This window comes from Callithrix jacchus, chromosome 7, assembly GCF_049354715.1.
Source record: "Callithrix jacchus isolate 240 chromosome 7, calJac240_pri, whole genome shotgun sequence".
Classification (NCBI taxonomy): Eukaryota; Metazoa; Chordata; class Mammalia; order Primates; family Cebidae; genus Callithrix; species Callithrix jacchus.
In genome coordinates this window covers 56,301,525-56,328,580 of record NC_133508.1, presented here as the reverse complement: position 1 = coordinate 56,328,580, position 27,056 = coordinate 56,301,525, and the positions used below count along the sequence as shown (strand labels likewise).

At 47.4% G+C, this 27,056-nt stretch overlaps 1 protein-coding gene, 1 long non-coding RNA gene and 1 pseudogene across 6 annotated transcripts in view; 1 reads left to right on the top strand and 2 right to left on the bottom strand.

Moving 5' to 3' along the window:
- The window catches only part of CAPZB (capping actin protein of muscle Z-line subunit beta), a 149,882-nt gene that overhangs the window by 64,649 nt on the left and 58,177 nt on the right, over nucleotides 1-27,056 (top strand). For all 4 annotated transcript variants that reach the window (XM_002750368.6, XM_003733354.6, XM_035307977.3 and 1 more), the window contains exon 2: nucleotides 1,699-1,788. In XM_002750368.6, coding sequence (XP_002750414.1) covers nucleotides 1,699-1,788 — 90 coding nt within the window. The remainder of the gene's footprint in view (nucleotides 1-1,698; nucleotides 1,789-27,056) is intronic.
- Nucleotides 9,429-12,947, bottom strand: LOC118155353 (uncharacterized). 2 transcript variants are annotated; one of them, XR_004745763.3, is made up of 3 exons: nucleotides 12,808-12,947; nucleotides 11,062-11,156; nucleotides 9,429-9,561 (listed from the first exon to the last, which is right to left on the bottom strand). It is a non-coding gene; the product is annotated as an uncharacterized LOC118155353 (long non-coding RNA). The 2 variants fall into 2 exon arrangements; XR_008482601.2 differs by lacking the exon at nucleotides 9,429-9,561 and adding an exon at nucleotides 10,496-10,633.
- LOC144577117 (uncharacterized) lies at nucleotides 22,270-26,686 on the bottom strand (annotated as a pseudogene).

The window sequence follows — 27,056 nt, the reverse complement described above, 5'->3', positions numbered from 1 at the left end:
CTTGAGCGATGGACAAGCTTTTTCTTTGCTTTCATTCTTTTTTAAAACAGCCGGCTGTATATACCATATCAATATCTTTTTAAAAAATGAAATGGACTCTCCTTAATAATGTGTTATGTCTTTGGTGACGTGAAATAGGTCCTTGCCCCACAGCCTACATGTGGTTAAGATACCGGGAGTATAAATGGTAATATTCAAAACTTGTATTTCATTAAGGCCAAATGTGACATTTTGAGGATTACTTTGTGTATTTTATGAGACGGTAGCTTGTTGATTTAGGGCTTTCAAAAATCCTGTAATTGGTCTGAGCAGAGCAGATGCCAGATACAAATCAGGTAGTGCCTCTCTGCTTGGGTACTGTTGGGGACCCCACCTGCCTTCCTTGGAGTCACCTGCACTTCTTAGAGTCGCATACATAGGTCTTCACAACAGTACCTGGCCCACCTTTCTCACTTTGTTTCTTGTCGCATCTCCTGAGGTGTAGCCTTCCGTATTAGGGCCCACCGTGCATTGAATTTACTTTGCACTTTACCGGCTTTGCTTCCGCTCAGTTCCCTTCCCCTCCCTCTCCCTTTATTTATTTATTTCGTATAGATTTATGGTGACTGGCACCTGGTGGATGTCAGTAAATATTTGCAGCTATATAGTGTGAGGACAGTACTGTGAAGCACACAGTGCATAGCTTTAAAAAGGTGCTTGGGCTGGGCACAGTGGCTCGTGCTTGTAATCCTGGCACTTTGGGAAGCCAAGGCAGGTCGATTGCTTGAGCTCTAGAGTTCAAGACCAGTCTGGGCAACATGGCAAAACCCCATGTTTGCCCCCCCCAACATACAAAAATTAGCCAGGTGTGGTGGCATGCATGTGTGGTCCCAGCTACTTGGGAAGCTGAGGTGGGAGATCACTTGAGCCTGGGAAGTGGAGATTGTAAGGAGCCAAGATCGTGCCCCTACACTCCAGCCTGGGTGACAGAGCAAGACCCTATCTTTAAAAAAATTAAAAACATTTTTTTGAAACGGTGCTTGATAAATGAGAGTAATGGTTGTCTTTCTAGTCCCCTGCCACGGCAGTGACATAGTTTATTGCATTTGCAGTCCACTTTGCTAGGCGGAGTGAGCTCTTGACTGTAGTGTGCCTCAGACTGTAGTGTTGTTTTCATGTGGCCTAGGGAAATTTATTAAGTTTCCATTGATTGAATGAAGCACTTTTAACCCCTGTGAGCATCTTGCCACTTGTTCTTTGCCTGGCTTTTCCCCCTCGCTTGGAGTTCATCAAGGAACCTGGCCTGGGGATTGTTACCTGATGTCTATACCCAGGTTACAACAAAGGGGAAACTTAATCCGCTACTTGAGTGTGCTCACCATGGAACCAACTGGGAGTCACAACATCTACAGCCACCAGGGTCTGTTGAGCAGGAGCAGGGGAGCCTGCAAGGCAGCTTTCTGACCTCTGCAGCCTGCTTCCACTTCTTGCAGGGTCTTTTGGATGCCCCCACTTGAGACAGAGACTGCTGTCGAGGGGGAGCAGACAGCCTGCACAGTCGGCCCCCTCCAGGCTGCTGGTACACAGAGACCTGGCAGAGGGCCTGCTGCACAGCTCTTTGGGTTTTAGAGTGCCTTGGGCAAGGATGCTTTTTAAAAGGAGTTTTTGGTATTCCTTCTGGCAAAAAGGACTGACACACTTTTATTTCTCCCTCCACAGAGTGATCAACAGCTGGACTGTGCCTTGGACCTAATGAGGCGCCTGCCTCCACAGCAAATCGAGAAAAACCTCAGCGACCTGATTGACCTGGTACGTGCCTCCTTCACATGGTTCCATTTGAGACTGCGGCTAAGAGTTGGTTGCTTTTGTGTAGCTTTTTCCATGCAGAATTCGCAACACAGGAAACCTTTTCTCTCCCTAACCAACCATCCCACTGAACTATGATATTCCTCCATCCAGCCAGAGAGAAGATGGGTTTCATATGGTGGTCTGTCATTCAGAACCATCTGTGTCAGTGAAGCCCAAGTTAGGAGTTCTAAAGTTAATGTCAATCTGCTCCCTCCCCAACTGCCTTGTCTTCAGTTTCCAGAAGCTTGCATTTAGGTGTGATGAGGAAGAGGCCGTATCCATCCAGCAGGCATTCAGCAGTGCACACAGGCCAAACACTATCAGTCTTTGCTATTATGTGAGTTTCTCCAGCCAACACAGTACAAGCATCTACCTATAAGATGCTTCCGTGGCTTCATTTCTCGTTGGAAAAGGTATAACAAGCAAAAGTTGGCTTATTAAAGGGCCCATCACATGTAGTTTCTAAATATTCTATTTATTTTCATAGATTTTTATGCTCAGGATGATCGGTCTCAAGACGATGCCTCAAATTCACTAGCACCATATTATGTGAGAGTGCTCAAAATGTTTTTAAAAATCTGTAAAGCCACAGGAAATAACAGAGAGAAATAAAATCAGGCCCTAAGAGACCAACCGCATCACACTGATCATTTGGCAATGAGTTCTGGCGCTGGGTTTGGAACTTGAGTCCCTGAGTCCCGTCCTCTGTTTTTTCCACTGTGTCCTGTGTCTTCTTAGATGTGATTATCCGTTGCCAACCATGGCTCATCAGTGAGGTATCTTTTTAAAGAGTGGGTTGAGAGCTCGTTCATATGCTCTAGGAATTTATTTAATTCCATGTATGCATTCAGCACAATTTTACTAGGAAAAAATAATGACAGCTAGGAGAGGCATGTACGTCATTCACAGAGAAAACTTTTCACAGCAGCCTGAAAGGTCTGTAGTGCGACTATCTGCATATTTATAGGGATGCAAACTCCCAGCTTAGAGGCAAGTGTGTGACACAGAGCAGTGTGTGGAAGGAGTTGCAAACCTGCTGTATCTCATTCATAGTAATTCAGGAAATGGGAAGAAAGAGGTTTCTTGAGGTCACTGGCTGCTCAGAGAGACAACTGCGCGTGCTTGTGATGTAAGTGGAAAGAAGGCAGGTATCAAAAAAGAGGGCCCCAGCCAGACAGCATTTCAGATGAGTAGTAACATAGTTGTGATGCAGATGAACCCACTGTGTGCTCCCTATCAGAGGTCCCGGGCCAGGAGCCAGCGAAGATGACTGAAGTGGACTTGGCGGGGTTTAGGGGGTACAGGCCTGTTGGGAAGGGCAGCTGCCCTCGTTATTCCAGGTGCTTGTTGCCCTGTTAGAAGTAGAGCCTCTGTTGCTCGGTTTTGGATTTTTCTAGAGGAACCATATATTTGGGTTTTTTTGTTTTGTCTTGAGACAATGTCTCTCTCTGTCACTCAGGCTGGAGTGCAGTGGCACGATCTCGGCTCACTGCAACCTCTACCTCCCAGGTTCAGGTGATTCTCCTGCCTTAGCCTCCCAAGTAGCCAGAACTACAGGCGTCCACCACGCCTGGCTAATTTTTGTATTTTTAGCAGAGACAGGGTTGCACCAGATAGGCTGCCCTTGTGATCTACCCATCTCCCAAAGTGCTGGGTTTACAGGAGTGAGCCACCTTGCCTGACCATATTTGGGTTTTTATGTGAAATATCCTGACTTTTTTTTTTTTTTAAACAGAGTCTCATTCTGTCATCCAGGCTGTAGTGTAGTGGTACCATCCTGATTCACTGTAGTCCCCGCCTCCCTGTTTCAAGTGATTCTCCTGCCTCAGCCTCCCCGGTAGCTGGGATTACAGGCACCCACCACCATGCCCAGCTAATTATGTATTTTAGTAGAGACGATTTTCACCATGTTAGTCACACGTGTCTCAAACTTCTGACCTCAAGTGATCTGCCCTTCTCAGCCTCCTAAAGTGCTGGGATTATAGCTGTGAGCCACCACACCCAGCAGACTATCCTGATATTTAAACATTGGCCTGCCCGTTAAATTGGCTGGGTTCAGTTTTGTGTAGAACCTGGGCCTGAGCCTGTGAAACATCAGCTGCCGGTGGGCAATATGGGCTGGAGGGGTTAGAGGAGATGACCTTTATTAAGAAATACTGAAGTATAAAGTTGGATAGGTAGGAGGTATCCTTGAAAGTGAGGAGACCTTGAACTTGATGTGGTGAGACTCGTCACCATCAGCCCACTGAGTGCTGAAATTTTATGCAGTGCATCGGGTACAACCATATTTAAACTCTCAGCAGTCCTATGAGGTAGGACCAGAATGAGGTCTGGGAAGTACCTTCGCGTCTATGTATTTTTCTTAGTTAGAAATCTGCGCTTGATCCTGTGTGGAAGAGGTGGGCAAAAGTTGAAGGTGTGATTCACCTTTCATTTGGTCAGCTGTAGCGGCCTGTTTTTCTTCTAAACTCAGCATGAAAGCATGCTTGGCCGAATTTAAATTTAGTTTGCCAATTTAGTTATTACTGTATTTTAGAAATAAGCCAAACATAGAAGTAGGAAATGATGAGCAAATTTTTCTCAGTAGACCCTTCCTGGTGTTTAACAGGCTGTTTTGTTCTTATGGCAACCGAAGCGTTTTACTACAGCTGTGTCTTTTCTCTGGGACTCCCTCATCACTCTCCCTTCCAGAGATGTGCATGTAGCTGCTTTTATCAAAACCTGGTCAGCTGGTTCCCTTGCTGCCTGGGCCAGTTTTCCTCGGGCTCAACAGAGAACTTGCATCACTGATGGTGAATGAAGGAGAGGATCAAGAGCTGTCTTTTGCCATAGCCAGATACTGAATGACAGAGGTCAGCTCTGAGGTTTAGTTGCAGGATGGTACTTGGACACAAGTTGAAGTGCCAGACTGTATCTACCATTGATGTATGATGCAGTGTGTGACATTCCACAGATTACTGTCAGACCGTACTGCTTTTTTTTTTTTTTGGAAACAGGGTCTTGCTCTGTCTCCCAGGCTGGAGTGTAGTGGTGCAATCAATCAAAGCTCAGTGCAGCCTCAAACTCCTGGGCTCAACTGATCTTCCTGCCTCAACCTTGTGAGTAGCTAGGACTACAGGTACCCACCACCACATCTGGCCAATTTTTAAAAATGTTTTCTTTACCATGGAGACTGGTTCTCCCTATGTTGCACAGGCTGGTCTCGAACTCCTGGCCTCAAGCAATCCTACTTTTCTGTTTTTAACTTTGTCTTCTGTAGAATGTATGCTAGAGCCGGTGGAGGTGGGATGAGATTGGGGTGGACAGCTGACGTGTGCTGAATACCCACCATGTGCCCAGTACTAAGCTGGGAACTTCTGTTTGTGTTATTTATTATTTCTGCAAAGTCATACAACACCCCTGTAAGGTGCACACGGCCACCTCACCTCTTTTAGATGATTTAGACTCTATGGGGAAGAAGCCAGGAAAGGGATGTGGCTTTGGAGCGCCAAGAGTTCTGGTTTCACCTGCTTCCTGGATTCCTTTTGGTCAGTTACACTGAAAGCAACAGATTAAATGTGGCGTGTCTATGTGGTATATCAGTTTTGCCTGTTGGGAGAGAAACTGTTAAATAATTAAATTCATTAATAATCTAAAATGTTAACACATAGGTATATTATAAAGAATAATGTTAAATTCATATAATTTAAAAGCAAAAACTAGACACAGGGTAAAAAAAAAAAAAAAAGTCCTTCTCAGAACCAGACCATTTAGGATTAGTGGTTCACTTTCCTCCATTGCCTCAGGGGGCGGCCTGAGAGGCGCCAGCTCCCCCTCACTGGCTGTGTGGAGGCCACCTGGGGCCCCATCTGCCTCAGAGGCTGAACAAGAGGCCAGAGTGGATTCCCATCATCTAGAGTGGATTGGGGAAACAGTGTTCTCATTAATTTTTTAATTGAAGTAAGGAGGAATGTCAGAATGGAAATGGAGCATGACTTTTCAACAAATTAGGATCTGGTTCCTCATGCCTCATTAAAACTGTATTGACATGCATTGGCCAGGCGTGGCAGCTCATGCTGTAATCCCAGCACTCTGGGAGGCTGGTGGATCACCTAAGGCCAGGAGTTCGAGACCAGCCTGTTCAACATAGTGAACCTCATCTCTACTGGGAAAAAAAAAAAAAACAACTATATTGACATGCTTCAGAAACCACTTTCTGATTGATGGCCTGGCTTTGAGCCCCTCACTACTTCTATGAGTATGGTACTCATAGAAGAGGCAATGCACTGGTTTTGTACTGGATCCTGTGACTGATCCTGGAAGTTACTTCTTTGAATGTTTTATTTTCATCACTGCTAGTGTTCTCTGGGAATGACAGTTTTTCATTTTTCCTTTTTAACTGAATTTACAAAATGCTTTATTCTGTAAGAATTGGTCTGTGCTGAGTACAGTTGTGGCATTGACATTCACGTGCAGTTGTAGTTTCTTCCCAAAGCTATAATTTCAGAAAATTCACACCGTTATGCACCTGTCTAAAGGCAAAGTATCCGGACCTTTGTTACGTGTAAGCTGGGATCAGTCAGGTGTTTTGAAAGCAGCTAATGCACTGCTGCTCTGTGCAAACAGCAGTTGTTCCTCCCATACTCACCTGGCCACGATAATGAAGGGGAGGTGGTTGTTTTCAAGAAAAGTCTCCAGTTTTAAGGCTGACAAGAATGTTAGGATTTGCCAGCATTCCCCATGAAGGGAATGGCTTCACTTAGATGTCAGAGCCAGGCAACTGTGGGGGGATGGATCCAGTCCACCAGTGGTCTGATTACAGAGTAATGTTAAAGAGAAACGTGGTAGATGCTTGGCAGCCAGGCCAAGGCAGCCCAATTTATCATGCCAGATCGGCTTGCTTTTTTCTTCCCAGCTTCAGAGTTTTTGCTGCCTTGGGATTAGGAGGCCTGCTCTGATTGGTGGGAAATGACCTTCCTTTGCAGATGGCCAAAACATCATTTTATTACATATTAATCCCATTGTGCTAGAGTGAATCCAGCCAAAATCCGTTGTTAAGCTGTTTCAAAAATACCCACACATCCACAAGGGCCAAGAATCATATGACGTGAAGACGTCCCTTGGCTTCATAAACTTATATGGCTTTACTCTGCACACTGGCAGCAAGAGCAGAAATATCTCGGCTGAGGTGTATTTTGAGCCCTGAGCTGAGGAAGGAGTTTGTTTCTGCATATTGGCACCCAGCAGGCCATCCGTCCTTTGCCTTTTTAAGAGCAAACCAAAAATAGCCATGAATCTGTTTAGGCAAGAAAGTCTCTGCTTGCAAACATTGGTCACTTCATGTTTTAATTCCTCCACTTCTTTTTTTTCCTTCCTTCCTTTCTCCCTCTCTCTTCTCTCTCTCTTTATTTCTCTTTCTCTTTCTTTCTTTCTCTCTCTCTCTCCCTCCTTCCTTCTCCCCCCACCCAACCCCGCTCCTTAAGGCCCAGCTCTTGGGTGTCCGCAGACTTTACTCAAGCAAGGGGGAGACATCAGGGCTGAGAAGGTATCCAGGCCAGGAGGTAAAGGTGGAAGAGACATCCTGATCCTTTACTGGAGAGTTGATAACTTGATAGGTTATTTCATTTCAGCATCTTCTTCTTTTTAAATAGCCAGAACAGCCCTCTAGAAATAGAAAGAGCCAGCTGGACATGGGGCTTCACACTGCCAGCCTCACCAGTTGGCACATGCATCGGGGCAGCATGATGCCTGAAGGGAGTGTGATTTGACAGATGAGAAGGCTGGAGTGCATGGGGGACGTATGCACATTCGGACCTCAGTGAACAAGTGGAGAACTGCTGGTTACATTTCCAAGAACCTGCTCTCCGTGAAGCAGCCCATGGAGCCAAGTCAGACACATTTGTAATTGATTGGTTATGTTAAGGCCAATACTGTTATTTAATAGTTCATTAATACGATTGATTAGCAGAACATCTGATGTCTACTAAGCAGTGCCGCTCAGTTTTCAGTCTTTAATAGTTAAAGCAATGAAATGTGGAAATTATTTTTCCAGGGACAGCTGTGTGGAGTGAAGCAAAACTCAGTTGTGTCCCCAGGTGATGAACGTGCACTGGGCCTGGGACCCAAGACAACTACCCCTGCCTTTGGGGATCCTGAAGGCCAGATAGGATCTGTTAATAGAGTAAGCAGGCTCACATGTTCTACTTCCCTCTTTCCCCTTTAGCATTGCCATTCAAACAATCTCAGACCAGCATTTTTCCTCCTTTACTTCAAAGACAACATTTAAAATGTCTTCTAGGCTGGGCATGGTGGCTCACACTTGTAATCCCAGCACTTTGGGAGGCTAAGGTGGGCAGATCACGAGGTCAAGAGATCAAAACCATCGTGGCCAACATGGTGAAACCCTGCCTGTACTCAAAATATAAAAATTTGCTGGGCGTGGTGGCATGCGCCTATAATCCCAGCTACTCAGGAGGCTAAGGCAGGATTGCTTGAACCCGGGAGGCGGAGGTTGCCGTGAGCCGAGATTGCGCCAATGCATTCCAGCCTGGTGGCAGAGTGAGACTCTGTCTCAAAAAAAATGTCTTCTCCAAGGCTGGATGTGGTGGCTCACACTTGTAATCCTAGCACTTCGGGAAGCCAAGGTGGGACGATTGCTTGAGCTCAGGAGTTTGAGACCAGCCTGGGCAACATAGGGAGACTCCATCTCTATTAAAATTAAAAAACGAGTTGTGCATGGCAGCATGCGCCTGTGGTCCCAGCTACCCAGGAAGTTGAGGTGGGAGGATCACTTGAGCCCAGGAGGTCGAAGCTACAGTGAGCTATGATCACTCCACTGCACTCCAGTTCGGGTGACAGAAAGAGACCCTGTTATTATTATTATTATTTTTTAAGTTTTTGCCTTTCTAAGGGGGTCTCAGCTAAAGTAGGTAAAAAGGTAGTGGATTCAGTCGACATCTAATGAGCACCTCCTGGAAGTCAGGCACTGTGTTTAACTATGGGAAGAAGTGCAGCCTTTATTCCTTTGCCTTCTCTTCCAGAGGTAAAAATGCAGGGATTCTCAGCTCGATCCCTGAAAAGAATGACCCTGGTTGGATTTTCTCAGGCCATTGGTCGTTGACCAGTGAATAAACTCTGAGGATAAGTAGCGAGAGCTGCAGAACTGAGTTATTCTTTCTGCAAGCATTTATTATATGTACCATCCGTGTCCCAGACACTATTCTAGGTGCTGGGCTTTTTGGGAGAACCAGATGAAGGGCCTTGCTCTGTGGAGCTGACATTTTATGGGGAATTAATTTCTGGAAGGAGGACTTGGTTGTGCCCAGCTTTACACGCTGTACATCTATTGAACAGGATAACTGGCAGCTGTGCTTATTTGTTTTTACTTACGCATAAAAGTGTTAGAGGCTCTTTAATGCCCAGCTCTCAGTAAGTGTTCGTCCACTTCTGTAACCCACTGCTTGACACCTTTTTTTTTTCTTTTGAGACGGAGTCTCGATCTGTCGCCAGGCTGGAGTGCAGCAGCACGATCTCGGCTCATTGCAACCTCCACCTCTGGGGTTCAAGCAATTCTCCTGCCTCAGTGCCACTCCCACCACGCCCAGCTAACTTTTGTAGTTTTAGTAGAGGCATGGTTTCACCATGTTGGCCAGGATGGTCTTGATCTCTTGACCTCGTGATCTGCTTGCCACCTTTTAACTGGCTTCTCAGTAGCTTGTGCCTTGGTGCTTCTCAGATTCTTTTCCCAAAGTACTCCTGTCAATAGAGAAATAAAGAAGAGCAAATACACATCTTTGGAGTTTTAGGGGAAAATCCAAAGGTGCCTGCCTCAAGGGGAGCATTTTATGTTTTGTCTTATTAAAAAAATTGTATTCTGTCTGGGTATGTGGCGTTCACCTGAAGTTACAAGTACTTAGGAGGCTGAGGTAGGAGGATCATTTGAACCCCAGAGTTCAAGACCAGCCTGGGCAACATAACTAGACCTCCATCTCTTAAAAAAATTAATTATATTCCAATCCATAACATGCCCACATGCAAGTCATTTTAACATTAAAAAAAAAATGCTTTTTCCACCAGAGTTCCTCATGGGTTTATGTTAGGGGTGGGGAAACTCAGCTTCCTCTCTCCCACCCATCCTTGGGTCTGCCTGGAAGTTTTCTCCTCTGGGCTGGATGTTGTCTCTGGAGCAGGAGCCGGGGAATGGATGGATGGAATCATTGGTAATATGCATCAGCCCCTACATAGTCTCTGTTGTGACTGATGTTTCTGAGCATATTCTGAGCTTTCCAACAGACAATGCTGCTATAGTTCCTGTTTTACAAGGAGAAAAAGCTTTCCAGCCCAAAGCCTCCTGCAGTATTTTAATGAACTCCATTCCTTGGAAAGTTGTGGTGAGCTTTTCACAGGAGCCTTTTGCTCTGCGAATGGGCGGCAGCTGTGGGGACTGAGGTTAGGGAGAGCAGGACTGTAGGTGATGAGCTGGCCCTGTTTCCCGCCAGTTTTCCTGGCCTTTCCTGAGGATGGTGGCCCTTCCTGACCCTGGCCTGTTATTGACCTGAGGACCTGCCACCTAATAGTGCAGCCTCTGATTTGTGTCCAGGTGGCAGCCAGGCAGCCCTTTGCTGCTGGGAAGAAATGGCATGATTTGCTTAGAAAGAGGAGGTGGGGCTTCCTGGGGTGCTCTCACCTGACCTGCTCCCTCATAGATTTGGCCAGAAGTGATTTTAGATTCTGATGAGTTCTGTTGCATGCAGAATAATAGTTCCTCATTTGATCCAATTAAGAATGAGATTAATTGCCTCCTATAAAGGCAGTTCAGACAATGATGCTGGAATGAAGGAGTGCAAGACATTAGTAGGGTCATTGGCTTTACTTTGTGTGTGTGTTCCTTGGGGAGCAAAGACTGTTTCCAGGAGACTGTAATGATACATCCTCCACTCCCGAGCAGTCCTAGAACTGCTAGCCTCGGCAGTACCCGTAACGGTTGATTTTCCCTTAGGAGAAGGGGCTTGAATTTCTCCAAAGCCAACTATTTTGAAAATTGGTGATCTCCCATCAACTTTAAGATAGCCACCAAGTAAGCTTTGGTTATTTTTTAGAGATTGCAAATTTCAAAGTAGAAATTATTTTTTGTTTGGTCTTAGGTTAACAGTTTGACTCTTTATAAAATACTTTTCAATTATATGGAAAAAAATTTTTTTGTCATTTTTAAAAAAGTTTTAAGTTAAATATAGAAAACAGAGATGGGGGTCTCACCGTGTTGCCTGGGTTGGTCTCAAACTCCTAAACTCAAGCAGGCCTTCTGCCTCAGTCTCCGGGAGTGCTAGGATTATAGATGTGAGCCACAGCGCCTGGTCAAAATAAGTAAATTTTAGTGGATCTCCATCGTACTGATATTATGGGTCTCGTTATTTATATACTCATCAGGACCTTGTTTCAGTCTTCACAGGCATTTTGTGAAGTGAGTGGGAGGAAACCAAGGAATGGAGGAGGGCAGTGAGTCCCTAACCTGATAGGTGAGGGGTGGGATAGGGGGGAAGAGGTGTCAAGCCCAGCTCTTGATTCCAGTCAGTATTTTCCACTGAATTACAGCCTTAATGAAAATATATCAGTCGGGCGTGGTGGCTCACGCCTATAATCCCAGCACTTTGGGAGGCCGAGGTGGGTGGATCATGAGGTCAAGAGATCGAGACCATCCTGGTCAACAAGGTGAAACCCCGTCTCCACTGAAAATACAAAAATTAGCTGGGCATGGTGGTGCGCGCCTGTAGTCCCAGCTACTCGGGAGGCTGAGGCAGGAGAATTGCTTGAACCCAGAAGGTGGAGGTTGCGGTGAGCCGAGATAGTGCCATTGCACTCCAGTCTTGGTAGCAAGAGCGAAACTCCGTCTCAAAAAAAAAAAAGAAAAAGAAAAGAAAGAATGAAAATATTACAGTGTGCCATTTCTTATATGCCCTGCCAAAACTAAATCATCTTTTAAAAGTGAAAATGTAAAGGAAATTTATAATGAGAGCCAGGGAAGAAAGGTCAACGTGGAAGTATCTAAGGGAAAAGGACTTGAACTTCTCTTCCTGCCACTGCTGGTGTGGTGCTCTGTGCAGGCCATCCTCCTGTAGAGCTTGACCAGCAGAGGAGCCGGCGGGACTGTGGGGAACCCAGGCTCAGTTGGAACAGCGGGGCAGAGGCAAAGCTTCCTATTGCAGCCCTTCCCGTGCCCCGCTGCCCCCGCCATACATGCTTTGCATTGTGTGCATTTGGGGGAAAAGTGCTATTTTGAAAGCATTCTGCCCAGACGTGAGTAGTATATCACTATCCTTTCAGTTAAAACAAATGTAAAAATTTTGGAAAAAAGCAGTGTACCACAAGAACCAATAGGATGGTTCAGTAAGGGAGCTTATTTCTAGGCAGTGTGTGTCCTTCTGCTGTTACAGAAGGGTTCTTGTCCCCCCATTTCCCTTGGCATTTTATCTGTTCTAACTGGTTTATGCTGGAGCACAGTCTGATTTTGGTACATTTGAAGGCGGTCACCTAAGCAGCAAGCAGGCGGTGCGTAAAGACAATTGCAGAGCTCCAGACTGAGTGGCAGAAGAAAATGAGTCGGAATTCTCAGAAACAGACCCAGTAATGAAAGAACTTAGAACAATCACAAGTGGTATTTCTATCTGGGAGAAAATAATTGTTCAAGAAATGCGTTGAAACAGCTGATGCTATTGAAGGAAAACACACTAAAACTATTGCAACAGCATGTAGTCATATTTCATATTTCTCACGGATGAAGAATTAAGATTGAACGTACATGAAAGACCCAGAGAGCACACATCAGTACTTGATCCTGAGTTGGAGGAGGCCTTTAGAAGGTGCATAAGCCAGTGCCGAAATAATAGCTTTGACTGCGTGCAAATTTGACTTAAAAGTTTATACAAAATTAAAAAGCAAAGAACATACTCTGAAAAGCATTTGTATCTTTTGGCAAAGAACTTCTCTCTTGAAAACTGAGAATACCTGCTGAGGCTATTGGAGTTGTTGTCCCCATTGGACAGATGAAGAAGCAGGACCTCCAGCAGTTTGTCCAGGGTCACCAAGTAGTGATGGTGGAGCTAAGCTTTGGACCCAGACAGTCCGACTCCAGGGCTCTTAACCACCACATGGCATTGCCTCTGTCAATAAGAAAAGTAGGAATACTTTGTTAGAATGAAGAGCTAGCTACCTAGGCAATTCACAGAGGACGAAACACAAACGCCTAATACGTGAAACTTTTGGTCCTCATTAGTAGTCAGAAGGGCAAAATAAACCAAGATGGGATGGCTGGAAGAGGCTCCTTCACGGATGACTGTTCCTTCTGCTTGGTGGGTGAATTCGTTTCTTGTTGGAATGTGACCTGCACATTTCCTGACTCTAATGAATATAACACCTCACCTTGGCATTAAGTCTCTCAAGAGACAAAGGGTAGTAATTGACTGGGAGAAGTCCAGAAATGATTACTGGATAATCATACTCCGTTATCCATTAAGAGCATCGCCACGCGTGTTGGCATATCAAAGGCTCTGAGCAGTCCCGCAGTTAATAGAAAAAGAACTGAACCTGTTTTTTGTTAAACCAGCATTTTTCCATCTCACTTCTAAGGCATGTGCTTTGGGAAGCATTGGTTTCCTGGGAAGGGTCATAACCTACACACTAAATGACCTGGATTCAACACTCTTTTGACAGTGGCCTTAAGTGCGATGTTAGCTAAACCTTTTATTTTCGTAAGTGTTTGGTAAAATGGGATAGAAGAAAACATGGCTTTTTTGGAATGATTTATTTATTTTTGCAAATAGAGAACTGCTTCAGGAAACTTCCTTTTGCTTCAATCGGAGGGACAAAGGTAGATGAAAAGAAAGCACGGTGTACATTAAGAAGGTGCCTTGGCAGATCTTACTTGAAGTCAGGAAACCTGGGTTGTAGCTTTGGGTCTGCCACGAACTTGCTTTGGGAATTGCAGATCTCCCTGCATCTCTGGCCCCCACTTGAAGTGCAGGCTTGATGGTCTCTTGATCTCTCAGAACTGGAGGTCTGTTGCCTAGAACTGAAAGAACATCACCATGGCTACCCTTCTGTTGATGTCACTGCTTTTGGATCCCCTTTTGCTGGTGGAAGAGGCATCATTTTCTCAGGTCTGTGACCTGCCCCACATGGTAAATATGTGGAGAGAACAGAGCAGATGCCTCCAGCCCACAGTCTTTTTCCCTGGGTGGCTCACTAGAGCAGGAAGAGAAGGCTCACTGGGACTTGAGTCCTGGGCTAGTCACCTTCCAGCTTTGAGACCTCGGGCAGGGCACTTTATCTCGCTGAATTCGTGGGACGGTTGTGAGGATTCAGGGTACATGTAAACTGCAGACGTGAGTGGAAGACAGACAGACACTTAACTGATGACAGCTGATGCCTATACCGCCTTCGTTGGCTTCCTAGGGCCCATTGGCTCACTTCTGGGTTCTTCCAGCTCAGAGGCTGTGCCCTAACACCCTGGGCAGCCTTCTGGGCTGCATTTCCACAGGTGAACCCAGTCCCAGCCTTGGCTCCCACAGTGGGGCATTTTATAACCCAGGGCACCTTTGCAAGGACTCAGCTTATTTACCTGAGGAAGGCAAATAAGAGGCCCTCCATCAAGACCTTGGAGACAGTCATGAGAACTGGTGAAGGTGAGAATCCCTGAATGGGAAGCTGGAAGCACCACGGCCCCACCCAAAGGCGAGTCATGGAGGTCAGAAGGTGAGCATCCAGCCAGGTTTCCATTCTGCAGAAGAGATAAGGTTCATTGGACATGAGCTATGCACTCCGCCCTGGTGGAGTCTCTTCCCCCTCCTCTTCCTGATTGCTTGCTAGGTACTTTTCTTCCTGCTTCTGCACCCTGAATGAGGAGCCTTCACCAGTTATCATTGGGAATGTCTTTGGAAGCCCTGGGAGAGAAAACCAGACAAGAACGTGCTGGATGGTCTGAGGTGGGAGGAAGGAGTCTTGGTTGGTCTCAGTGTCCAAGGACAAGCCAGCCTGCAGCCTCCCAGGTCATCAGACCCCTCACTCCTCAGCCATCCAGAGATGCCAGGTCACCTGTGAAACCCTCAGGATCCTTTCTGTTGGTTTCCCAGCTTCCTTGCCATTTACCCTCTTCCCTGTCAGCACCGCTCACCTCTTGCCCCTCTATTTACTCTGAATCTCTTGTCCCCTTCTTGAACTCATATCTCTGTTCTCCCCGCAGGCACCCTTTCCCCCAGCTTGAGAGCCTCCCAGTGTAAGTGTGAGGGTTCTACACAACATCCCAGTGATGGGCCACTGTTCCGTAGCTTCTTTCCTCTCTGGGCCTCTCCTGGGACTGCTCTCTGGTGGGAAGGCTGCTCTCAGGTGAGCAGCTCACCTGCTGCTACCTGTTCATGACCCTGATGCAGAAAATGCTTACGAGGTGCCACTAACCAGGAAGCAGACCAAGGCTGGAAGTGGAGTGCTTGTTTTGCAAACTTCCTTGGAAACAGGTTGGCCATTTAGTGCCCCCCACCACTCCTTTATATGCCAGACCAGAGCAGCCTATTTTGGTGTAGTTGGGAATTCAGGTTTTACAAAATTCTTGGTTAGATGTTTCTAGGCTGTTAGTCTGAGATTGGATGCCTGAAATGCCTGCTTGGGAGCACTGAAGTTGATGGTTGAGTGCCTCGAAATTGAAAGGCGCAATGTAGTCCAGCTCTTGTCTTTACAACTTAGCTGTGTGACCACGTCATCTGTGAGATGGGCATAATGAATTAGAGATGGCGGTGTAAAGCTTCTAGCATAGTACCTGGCTTGTGGTAGCTGTCTGCATGGGTAGTAGCTTCTGTGTGGGGTTCTGCGGTCACATCAAACTTGCACAAAATACCCTGCTGTTCTTCTGGGTTTTAAGAATAACTACTGTGTGCCAGGTACTGTTCCAGACCCTTTGCTTATTTAAACTGCACACCGCAAGGTTAATCTTTTAAGCCCATTTTACAGATGCGGAAACCACATGAGGTCCAAGTCTCACAGCTGATTAGTAAGGAGCAGAGCTGGGATGTACCCCTGAGTACAAAGCCTGTCTTCTCCACCATGCTGTTTGTCCCCACAGCTGCTCCAGGAATAGCTTTCTCCTTGTCACCTCAGGTCACCAGCAGACGGCTGACTCGGAATGCAGCTATCTTCACAATTCTTAGTGCCAGCAAGAAGTGATTCAGTCTTCATGATGGGTAGCTTTCCCCTTCCCACGTTGAGAGGATGTCCCATTCTGGTCTCCTGTGGTTAAAGGTGCACTGCTGATGGAGACAGAAGCGTCCATAGTAACAAGCACAAGACCCAGACATCCCAGCTGCCAGCACCAAGCAGCACTGTCTGGAGTGGGAGACGGGGGGATGGGTTCCAGTGTACCCAGAGGCTTTGCATTGCTTACATAAAGAAGCTTCAGAGCTTTAGAAGGGATGCAGGGGGAGAATAGTTCCACCCTCCCCCTTTTTTGGGTCATTGGCCCTCATTGGGCCGGACACTTCTAATTCACTAATCAGACGGTTTGCGGTTGCCCTTTGCCACATCTGTGGCTGCCTTCCTGGGCCTGTCGAGCTCACAATTAAGGTTCATTAGAGACCCTGTCAGTCATAGCACGCACAGAGCCTGCCTGAGAGAGGCCTTGCCAAGGGTCTGGCCAGCCCCATGCCCCCACCAAAACGAGTCCCTTTGCAAATGACTGCCGACCAAATTCTAGAGTCTTTGTGTGCAGGAGAAGGGGCTATGAGCAGCCCTTGTGAAGCTCCAGACTTTCAGGTCCTAGTGGGCCCATTGCCATTTATGTAATTGAAACCTTAGGCGAGCACTGGAATTAATGTTACAGATGGTGGCGGTGGGAGTGCTGTCAGATGGACACTTTGGAGGGAGCATCTGACAGCCGGCCACTCCGACGAGAGATTCGGAGCCAAATGCGGAAGAAATTGAATGATCATTCATCTCCCTCTCCCTCTTTGTGGAATATATTGGGACTCTTAATTACTATTGACTGGAAGCTAAAACAACACTCCTAGTTTAGAACGAAAGTCTTTAGGAGATTTGCCCCAGGCTGAAAGGATTATCCTTTATACAAGGGGATTTTTTTTTTTTTTGCATCTTTCTGACCGTGTGCTGAACATCAGTTGGGAGTGAAGGCGATACGTACATCAGGTGTTTTAAAGAGGCTTGATTAATACTTCTTCACCCACGTTGTTTTCCTGTCTCATTGACCTTCCTCATCCCAAATGCTGCCTGTAGGGGCAGCCAGTTCTCCATGTTGTATCTAATTCACCGAAAGCACTCCATGCTGTGTGCCGTAACTGTGCTGTTAGCACGGGAGGGCCCTCTGGCTTCTGAGCACCTGTGGGATATCATGATGCTCGCCTGCATCCCCAGACCCTAACGCAGTGCCTGGCCACATGGTGGTGCTAAATAAATATGAGATAATGAACCAGAAAATCCCATCCCCAAACTCTGAGGAGAGTATCCACATGAGACATTCTAGGCTGTGTGACCTGAGACCAAAAGATGAGAGGGGACAGGGATGCCTTGTGGAACTGAGCTGTGACTCGGGAGACCTCAGCCTCTGGGACTCAATGGCTGTTGGTCCTGGCAGCTGACAGTATACGGACAGAGTCTTTAAGGTCACAGAGTCATGAGTTAGTTGGGGCTGGCTGCATACACCCTGAATATCTAGGTGACCCTGAGTAAGCTACCTAGACGCCAAGCCTCAGTTTCCTCATTTGTGGAATGGAGAGAATTCTGGATTTGCCTCATTCTCAAAGAGGACAGTTGTGATTATTAAAGGAAGTCGTGTAGCAAAAATGCTGGGTGCAAATCACCCGAGGAAGGTGGTGGAATCCCATGACAGGAGTGGCTCGAATCCATTGCTTTCCCGTGATCGCTGAGCTGTCCTGTTAGGGAGGAGAGTGCATGCCCTTTGTCAAAAGCAGCCTGTGTTTTTCTGTTTGGCCAGCCAGATGGGTGAATGCTGCTTGATCCAGCTCTAAAAGGTCGTGTCTTCTTCCAGGAGAGGGACTGTGAGATGAGCTCAGATCTCACAAGTGGGCATTACTGCTATAAACTTTTTTTTTTGCGGGGGGGAAGGACAGAGTTTTGCTCTGTCACCCAGGCTGGAGTGCAGTGTCACGATCTCAGCTCACTGCAGCCTCCACCTCCCAAATTCAAATGATTTTCCTGCCTCAGCTTCCAGAGTAGCTGGAACTACTGGCCTGTACCACCATGCCTGGCTAATTTTTATATTTTTAGTAGAGATGGGGTTTCACCATTTTGGCCAGGCTGGTCTCAAACTCTGACCTCAATTGATCTGCTTCATTCGGCCTCCCAAAGTGCTGGGATTACAGGCGTGAGCCACTGTGCCCAGACTTACCTACCTACCTACCTGTCTGTCTGTCTGTCTATCTATCTATCTATCTATCTATTTATATTTTTGAGATGCAGTCTCACTCTGTCACCCAGGTTGGAGTACAGTGGTGTGATCTTGGCTCACTGCAGCCTCCACCAATCCAGTTCAAGTGATTCTCCTGCTTTAGCCTCCCGAGTGGCTGGGACTACAGGCACACACCATCACAGCCAGCTAAATTTTGTATTTTTAGTAAAGATGAAGTTTCACCATGTTGACCAGGCTGGTCTCAAACTCCTGGCCTCAAGTGATGCTACCATGTCAGGCCTACTGCTGTTACCTCTTGTACTTCACCTATTGAGTCTTCACACTGCAGGCGTTAAGCAGGGCATACATGAGGGAGGAGCTGCGACTAGAGTCCAGGAGGGAGGCAGGTAGGAGGGGCACTGGGTGCAGCTCGGGCTGCTGGAAGCCAGTGGAGACATGGTTCCACCTGCCCAAAGTGGTCACTTTTTTATAGAGTGCCATCCGCCTTATCCAGCCCGTTATGTGAAGGTATGTCCCAATCCTAATTTTAGAGCAATTTAATGAACGTCTATTGCCACTGCTCCTCCCTGCATCACTGGAGTATCATTAATAGCCTGTATCAGGCCTTCCTGCCTGTCATCCCCCGCCCTCCCCAACCTGCTCTGCACACAGAGTAGTCTTGACAAAATGCACTTTGGATAATGTCCCTTTATGACTCCACATTGTCAGGATTGAGCCCAGAGAACACATCTGGGTTGAAGAGCTCTGGATCTGGCCCTGTCCCTTCCTCCTGCCTCCTTGTCTTGCATGCTTCCAGGCCTGTGCCCTGTCTTGTTGCATCTTTGTGCCTGCCATTTCCTTTACGGGGACACATGTCCACACCAACTCTGCTCCCACTAACTGCTCATCCTCACACCTCTGCTGGGCCCTCACTGCTCTCACTCCCCGCTACCCCCCAGCATGCCCCTTGCTTCTCCTGTCTGTTAGGACCTTTTGGCTTTTAGAGGGCATGGATCTTGTCTTTTGTTCACCTTTGTATCCCCTCTGTCAAGCCTGAAGCGGGCATTCAGTGATTGCACGCCTACTTGAGTCCCCATAAATGAAAGGCCCTGCCTAAGCTGAACTACTGCAGTCAGAGTGACAAGAGCATAGCTGTGTCTTTAAAGAGCTTATAGTCGGCCGGGCGTGGTGGCTCAAGCCTGTAATCCCAGCACTTTGGGAGGCCGAGGCAGGTGGATCACGAGGTCAAGAGATGGAGACCATCCTGGTCAACATGGTGAAACCCCGTCTCTACTAAAAATATAAAAAATTAGCCGGGCATGGTGGCACGTGCCTATAATCCCAGCTCAGGAGGCTGAGGCTGGAGAATTGTCTGAACCCAGGAGGCGGAGGTTGCAGTGAGCCGAGATCGCACCATTGCACTCCAGCCTTGGTAACAAGAGCGAAACTCCGTCTCAAAAAAAAAAAAAAAAACTTATAGTCATGAGGGGAAACAGATACCCAGTTGAATAGAATGCAAGGCTTCTTTTTTTGGTGTGAAGATGGAGTTTTGCTATTGTTGCCCAGGCTGCAGTGCAGTGATGCAATCTCGGTTTACTGCAACATCTGCCACCCTGGTTCAAGCGATTCTTCTGTCTCAGCCTCCTAAGTAGCTGGGATTACAGGTGCCTGCCACCATGCCCCGGCTAATTTTTTGTATTTTTAGTAGAGGCAGGGTTTCACCATGTTGACCAGATTGATCTCGAACTCCTGACTTCAGGTGATCCACCCACCTCAGCCTCCCAACAAGTGCTAGGATTATAAATGTGAGCCACCATGCTCAGCCAGAATGCAGCCTTCTGATGTGAGGAACTTGGGCACTGCAGAGTACCATGGAGGACACTACTGCTCACTCTTGGCAAGTGAGTCCCAGGGAAAACTTGGAGTGGGCAGAGCCTGAGACACAGCTGGCAGGTGGTGGGAAGGAGCTACTTGATCAGGGATTGAACAGGAGCAGGTGGGTTTCTGCTCAGATTAGAGCCTGTCTAGTGAGCTTTGAGTTTTGATTCAGGCCACATGGATCCCTTGCCAGAAAGCAGGTGATGGGCACATACTCTGGTTTTGCTGAGGATCAGCTGTTAGTTCCCACTCAGACTTTCTTAGATGGGTAAGGGACAGAGATCACCGGGTTTCCTGAAGTTTTCAGATCATTACTGAGAAATGTGCCCTCGTAAGCCTGTTTATCCCAGAGCCTGCCTGACTCTAGAAGAGCCCACATCAGTCCTTTCCTGGGAGGCAATGGCCTTGCTGCCTCCATTGAGACAGTTCTTTATCCAGCTGCCAGTGCCACCCTCCTTGTCTGATCTCACAGGGAGCTGGGGCTTTCTGAATCAGACCATTTCAGGTGTTCTCTCAGTTCCTGTTGACTCCTTCACAGCCCTGGTGTGAACAGCTGCTGCTCTTGAAGGAACCTAAAATAAACTCCTGATTTGCCATCTTCCTGAACTCATAGATTTTGGCAGAGGAGAAGGGTGGAGGGTCCGGGTCTTTGTTCCCGGTCTTTTAACCCTTATGAGTTGAGATTTGGTAACCCTTCTCGTAACTGCTGGGGACACAGGGTATCCTCAAAAGTAGAGTTAAATTGCTGGTTTAAAGAGTCTGTGCTCCAAACTCCAGTGAACTTCATGATTCAGAAAGCAAAGAATTGAAAAGGTATCAGCTGTTTGGGGAAAACCACTGCTCCCACCACTTGGAAGTCAAATAGGCAGATGTCCCCTCTGGGTGGAGCAGGGAGATCATTTTTTTTTTTAATGTTATTACAGGTCGTCTGCCTATATGCAGGCCATTTCAGTCTCATTGGAAATAACTGTAAAAATGCCTGAACTTGTAAAAATGGAAACAGACAATATGGCACTTAGCTCTAAGTGTGTTGTTTAGTCCCGCCCCCCGCCCCCCAAATTCCGTTTCTGCCTTGAAACACCAGAAGAGATTTCCTGTGTGCCATCTGCAGGAGGCACCCTAGGAAGGAGAGAATCCAGCCTGGCTTCTCCCAGGCTGGGTGGTCCTTCCTCTTTCACGTTTTTAAAGGGCTCACCTGAGGCTGCAGAAAAGGTGACAAAAGACAGGACGGCTTGCTTCGTTTCCAGCAAGAGCACCAGGCAGAATTCAAACTCGTTGGTCACCCATTGGTTTCCACATTCTTTCCATTCCGGAGACCAAGGGGAGATTTGCAGATGCTTCCTGGGCTTTGCAAAGCTTTCCCTAATTAAAGGCCTCCTGGCTGTGTGCATAGCTCTTCTGCTACAAATCTCTGCCCTTTTGTGTTTGTGTTTAAAATTCCATCTTTCCAAAATGTTTGCCCACTCAGCAAGTCTCCTCCAAAGCCCTCACTTTTGTTTGGGAGAAGCTTTTTGGTTTTTTTCCCCCTGCCTATGTGTAGGAAATTTAAGGCTCTTAAGAATTGCTTGTGAAAATGTCCTCTGGTCTTTTTTTAAACCATGATGAGTGTCTCTCGCCATGGCATTGGAAGCTGGCAGGGGATGCCCCTGGCATCTGTGCTGTTAGCTGCCACTTGAGCTTTTAGATGAAGTTACTGGAGTATCATTTTGGTTCCATTCTAAGGAAAATGAACAAAGAGCTTTTCCCTCCTGTTTAATGTGTAGCAGTGCTACAAGGTGAGAGAAGCAGGTTAGCGAGGAATCTGAAATAGGTCAGGATCAGGGCAAAGTGTTAGGAGGCTGAGCTCTCCAGCGGTGAAGAAGATGGTTCTTGTCACCTAGAGCTGAGAGGCATCATTCATGTGAAGTGTACGCAGGCCCCTTCCTTGGCCTTGCCCTCATAGGATTTTCTTCCTATGAGTTCTATCCAGCTCCTTCATTTGGGGAGCTTTATGGACTCCTGTTGTTGTTGGAAGCCTGAGAACAGCATTTGAGAGCTCCTGTTGAGGAGGGTCTGAAGACTATCTCTAAGTTAGATCCTACCCTCTGGTTGATGAGAATAGGAGACATAAAAGTGAATTGGAGAGAGAGATCCCACTTCCCCACCTACCAGAAAAGGCAGACAACACTTCCTCCCCAGAGCTGTTAGAAAGCCAGCGTCTCACGGTTGGCAGGCACTGGTCCTGGATGAGGAATTCCTGGGTTGCCCCCCTTAGAACTTGTCTGCTTTTGGAAACAGGTTAAAAATACTTGAGGAGAGCACGGCACGCTCAGTCTGCTTCCCTGATGTTTGAAATAGGCCAGGAATGTGGGCCGGGAAGCCCAGAGGAGCCTGCGTGCCCCGCAAGGTTTTGTAGTTGGAGCCTGGCAGGAGCCTGGGTTTTCTCCTCTCCATCGCCACCCCTTTTAATGGTTGATACGTCCTAACTGCCAGTGACCATGTGCCAGGTCCGTGAAGGGCACAGTGAAATTGATGAAGAGCTACGCCATGGGTAGTGGGAAAAACTGGGTTCCCTTAGTAAGCAAGATGGTGTTGGGGGACTAGGAGGCAGGCAGGTGTGGGCTGGAATTCTCTCCTGGAAGAGAAAAGAGGGAATTTGGATTCTATATACAAATACAGAAATTCCCTAAGGGTTTTAAATTTGAATATGGCATTCAAGGGAGAAGCTTATGGAGTCACAAACTTTTTCCTTCTTCCCCTTCTAGTGAATAATTGACTCAGCTGCTTGCGTCTGTGTCCTAAGGCTGTGAGCCGGAGGGCTGGGCAGGCCATAGTTGGTGTGAGCCGCAGAGTACCTTGCTCAGTAAAGGTTTGTTTTAGGAAGAATGTCACAAACTTTTGATTAACTGTTCAGTCTTGAACTATGAAACTTTGTAGGATGTCAACACTAAAATGAACCTTACTGATTATCTCATCTAGAGGTTTTCAAACATTTCGAAATTGGTATGGCCCTTTTTTCAAGCAAAATCTTGGTGGTGGGCCCAGACTTCCTCTCCCACCCCTGTCACCCTGAGCTCCTCCCTCTGTACTCACAGCCCTCAAGGTGCTCTTCTGTCAGAGAACTGCCCGTTGTAGAGACCAGGGAGCTGGGGCATGCCTTTGTAGCACCTTTTCATGGCAGAAGCAGCTCTGACATCCTGGCCAGTGCCAGTCTCTGCATTACCTTGGTTTATTTTGATGTGGAAAAGCTCTGTGTAGTCAGAGTGAATCGTCAGCTACAGCTGAGAGTGAGGAGAAAGACAATACTGCTCATGGTTCCTGACACCTGGGGACACGTTTTACTAACCTAACCCTGGGTCACATGACGTACTTGTATTCTGAAACTGTTGGATCGGTGGATGTCTACCTGTGAGGTCTTGGATCCATATGGTTCTCTCTGCCTAAAATATCCTCTCTTGATTCACCTTTTATTCTTAAACAACATCTTTCTGGAGACAGAATTCATATAACATAACATCTACACTTTTAAAGTGTATGATCCAGTGTTTTTAGCATACTCAAGAGTTGTGCAGCTGGCTGGGCACGGTGGCTCATGCCTGTAATCCCAGCACTTTGGGAGGCCAAGGCTGGCAGATCACTGGAGGCCAGGAGTTCAAGATTAGCCTTACCAACATGGTGAGACTCTCTCTATACTAAAAAATATAAAAATTAGCCAGGTATGGTGGTGGATGCCTGTAGTGCCAGCTACTCAGGAGGCTGAGGCAGGAGAACCACTTGAAACTGTGAGGCGGAGGTTGCAGTGAGCCGAGATCATTCTATTGCACTCCAGCCTGGGTGACAAAGTGAGACTCTGTCTCAAAAAAAAAAAAAAGTTATGCAGCCATCAGCATTCGGCATCCCATGCTGCCTGCCTTTGACTGACAGATGCTCCTTCTTGCACCTTAGTCCTTGGACTCCTTTGCGACCTGCCCTGACTGCCATGCCCTGCCTCACTTCCCATAACTCAGCTCAGATGTGGCCCCCTGGAGATGTTCCCTCCAGTCCCCCTGCGCAGTCACTTCTATGGATGACTCAGTAAAATTATAGCCAAACTTGATGAGACATCCATCCAGTGGAAGGAATCCGGTGTGAAACATTGTGGCCAGACAGCCTGGATGACTTTTGTGCTGAGAATGGGGCAGCCACCTGACTTATTGGGTTTACCTCAGCACCCGCCCCCTCCGCAATCAGACACACAAATATGGCACAAACACTCCCACTTGAAGGGAAGCAGAAGTATTACTGGAATCTTGGTAGGTCATTGGGTTGAGAAGCTTGTGGTTGTGAGGGTTTTGGGGGAATCTTGGAGGGAGCCAGACCTCTTCCCTGTGACTCAGTGGCTCCATGCTCTGAGCTGCTCAGCCTCTGCTGTGGCTTCACAAGGCCATTTGCCCCCCGGGGGGCTGTCAGGACCTTTGGGGCGAGGAGTACAGGGCTCAGCATCGTCGGGGGGACCAAGCAGGTGTGGCAGGATGGCTGTGGCCCACCTCCATGTGTGGGCTCTGGAGGTTGCAGAGTTCCTCGTCTTGGAGTTGGGTCAGATCCTCTTGGACTTGAGGGTGTTTCACAGGCTTTCAGAATCCAGAGTGTCCCCTGCAGTGCTGCTGCCCATGGTGGCCTGGCCACATGACTCCTCCTTGTCACATTCTGCCTCGGGTGTCTCGTTTCTGCCAAACAGAACATGTGAGATTTTCCTGGCATCCCCCACAGTGTCAGCGTGCAGATGAATATCAACCCACTGGCCCCCGATGCTGTTAGTCTGTCCTCCTGAGCGATCATGACCCCCCCAGATCAACGGCAAAGAACAGCCTTTCCTGCGCTGCCCCATCTGGCTCCGCTCGCATTCAGGTGGTACATGCCCTCAGGTTTTCCTCCTGCATTCTTATTTTGTAACTTCCATGGTAGCCCATTCATAGTTTTCATCCTAAACTCTAGGTTTAGACGTGGACATTTGGCACACACGTGGTTTATAAAGCCTGAGGTGCAGGCCTAACCCTGAGTATCCAGTGATGACTAAATGGATGGATTTCCCATTACCCTGCCTGCAATTAGGCCTTGATGCTCTACCCTAGGAGGTTTGTATGAGAGGTTCCATTCACACTGACCTCATTGTGTGAAAGCCCAGCCTTGCCAAGTACTTCTCTCTGCCACCATTCAGCTGGTGACCCTTCAGCTGAACTGTTTTGCCCCCTAGGTTACTCACCAGGCATGATCCTAGCGTCCACATGGCCTCAGGGTGGGATTGCATGGCTTTCATTGAATTACCTGCTGTGTGAACGTAGTCAAGTGTTTAATCTACCTGTGCCTCTTTTTTTCATCTGTAAACAGTAATGTGGGATAACACCACTCCTGCCTCCTACAGGGTTGCTGTAAGGATGTGTGTCACAAGCGTCACTCATGGTAAGACTTAAATATCTTTGCTGTTATTCCAGTCATAAACTTCGATAGTTCAGTAAGTCCTCACTTAACGTCATCCATAGATTGTTGGAAATTATGAGCTACATATGAGGCCCTTGAATAATGTTTCATTAAAATGTTGATGAGAACAAAAACTTGGTTTCACTCTATATCTTTTCATTTAGACACAGCTGATGGAGACCCTCTGTGAAATTACAATGTCTTTGGAGAAAAACCATCTTTTTTTTTTTTTTTTTTTTTTTTTTTGAGATAGAGTCTCACTCTGTTGCCTAGGCTGGAGTGCAGTGGCGCAATCTCGGCTCACTGCAATCGCCGCCTCCCAAGTTCAAGCAATTCTCCTGCCTCAGCCTTCTGAATAGCTGGGACTATAGGTGCACACTGCCATGCCCAGCTAATTTTTTGTATTTTAGTAAAAATGGGGTTTCATAGTGTTACCCAGGCTGGCCACAAACTCCTGAGCTCAGGCAATCTGCACACCTCGGCCTCCCAAAGTGCTGGGATTACAGGAGTGAGCCACTGAGCTCAGCTGTAAAAAACCAACTTATATGTGAGATATGTTTGTGTATTTTTACCTGGTCTTTTCCCAAAAAGATTTCAGGTGACAGAAGAATACAAGCGAATACAGTAATCCTTAAAAAAATATTTTAAGACAGGGTCTCACTCTGTCGCCCAGGCTGTAGTACAGTGGTGTGATAGCTCACTGCACTCCCATCCCACGCCCCAGGTTCAAGCAATTCTCCTCTTTCAGCCTCCTGAGTAGCTGGAATTACAGGTGCTCGCCATGATGCTTGGCTAAATTTTTTTTGATTTTTAGTAGTGATGGAGTTTCACCATGTTTGTCAGTGTGGTCTCAAACTCCTGACCTCAGGTGATCTGCCTGCCTCAGCCTCCCAGAGTGCTGGGATTACAGGCATGAGCCACTGTGCCCAGCCAACAATCCTTAATAAAAATGTGAACTGAGAAAGCCAGACTGAGGACTGAGGACTGAGGACCGTCCCGGAAGACAACAGCAGCTACTTCATGCTTGCCTTCATGCTGAAAAGGCTGCAGGCCTGGCTTTAGGAGGAGCAGGTGTAGGGCCCAGGGGGCAGCAGCAGCCCCACAGAAGCAGAAGCCCGTGCCCCGTGGGTACACCACTTCATCCGACTCAGGGCTGGTGGTCATGAGGACGAAATGCCCTCCACATTGAGGGTCTCTCTCCCACCCACTGAAGAGCACTGAGAACTTGCTTCCTACCAAGGCAGGCTTGGGCTTCAAAAGATCAGGACCTGACCTGAGAGGCCCTAGTTTTCCATCATCCCACACCATCCCACCAACGCTTCGGAAGTCCTGCCAGCATTAAGCCACGCATGATAGTCCAGACAGCTCATGCCTGCCCTGGGGAAGAGACATACATATCACAAACCTGTGAGGCTCAGGACTGCACTCTGCGCAGGGTGCAGGAGCATAGGTAGGGCAACGGCCTCTGCCAAGGTGGCTGTGGGAGGTTACTGTGAAAGAGGCAGGCGTGGCTGAATCAGACCCTGAAGGATGA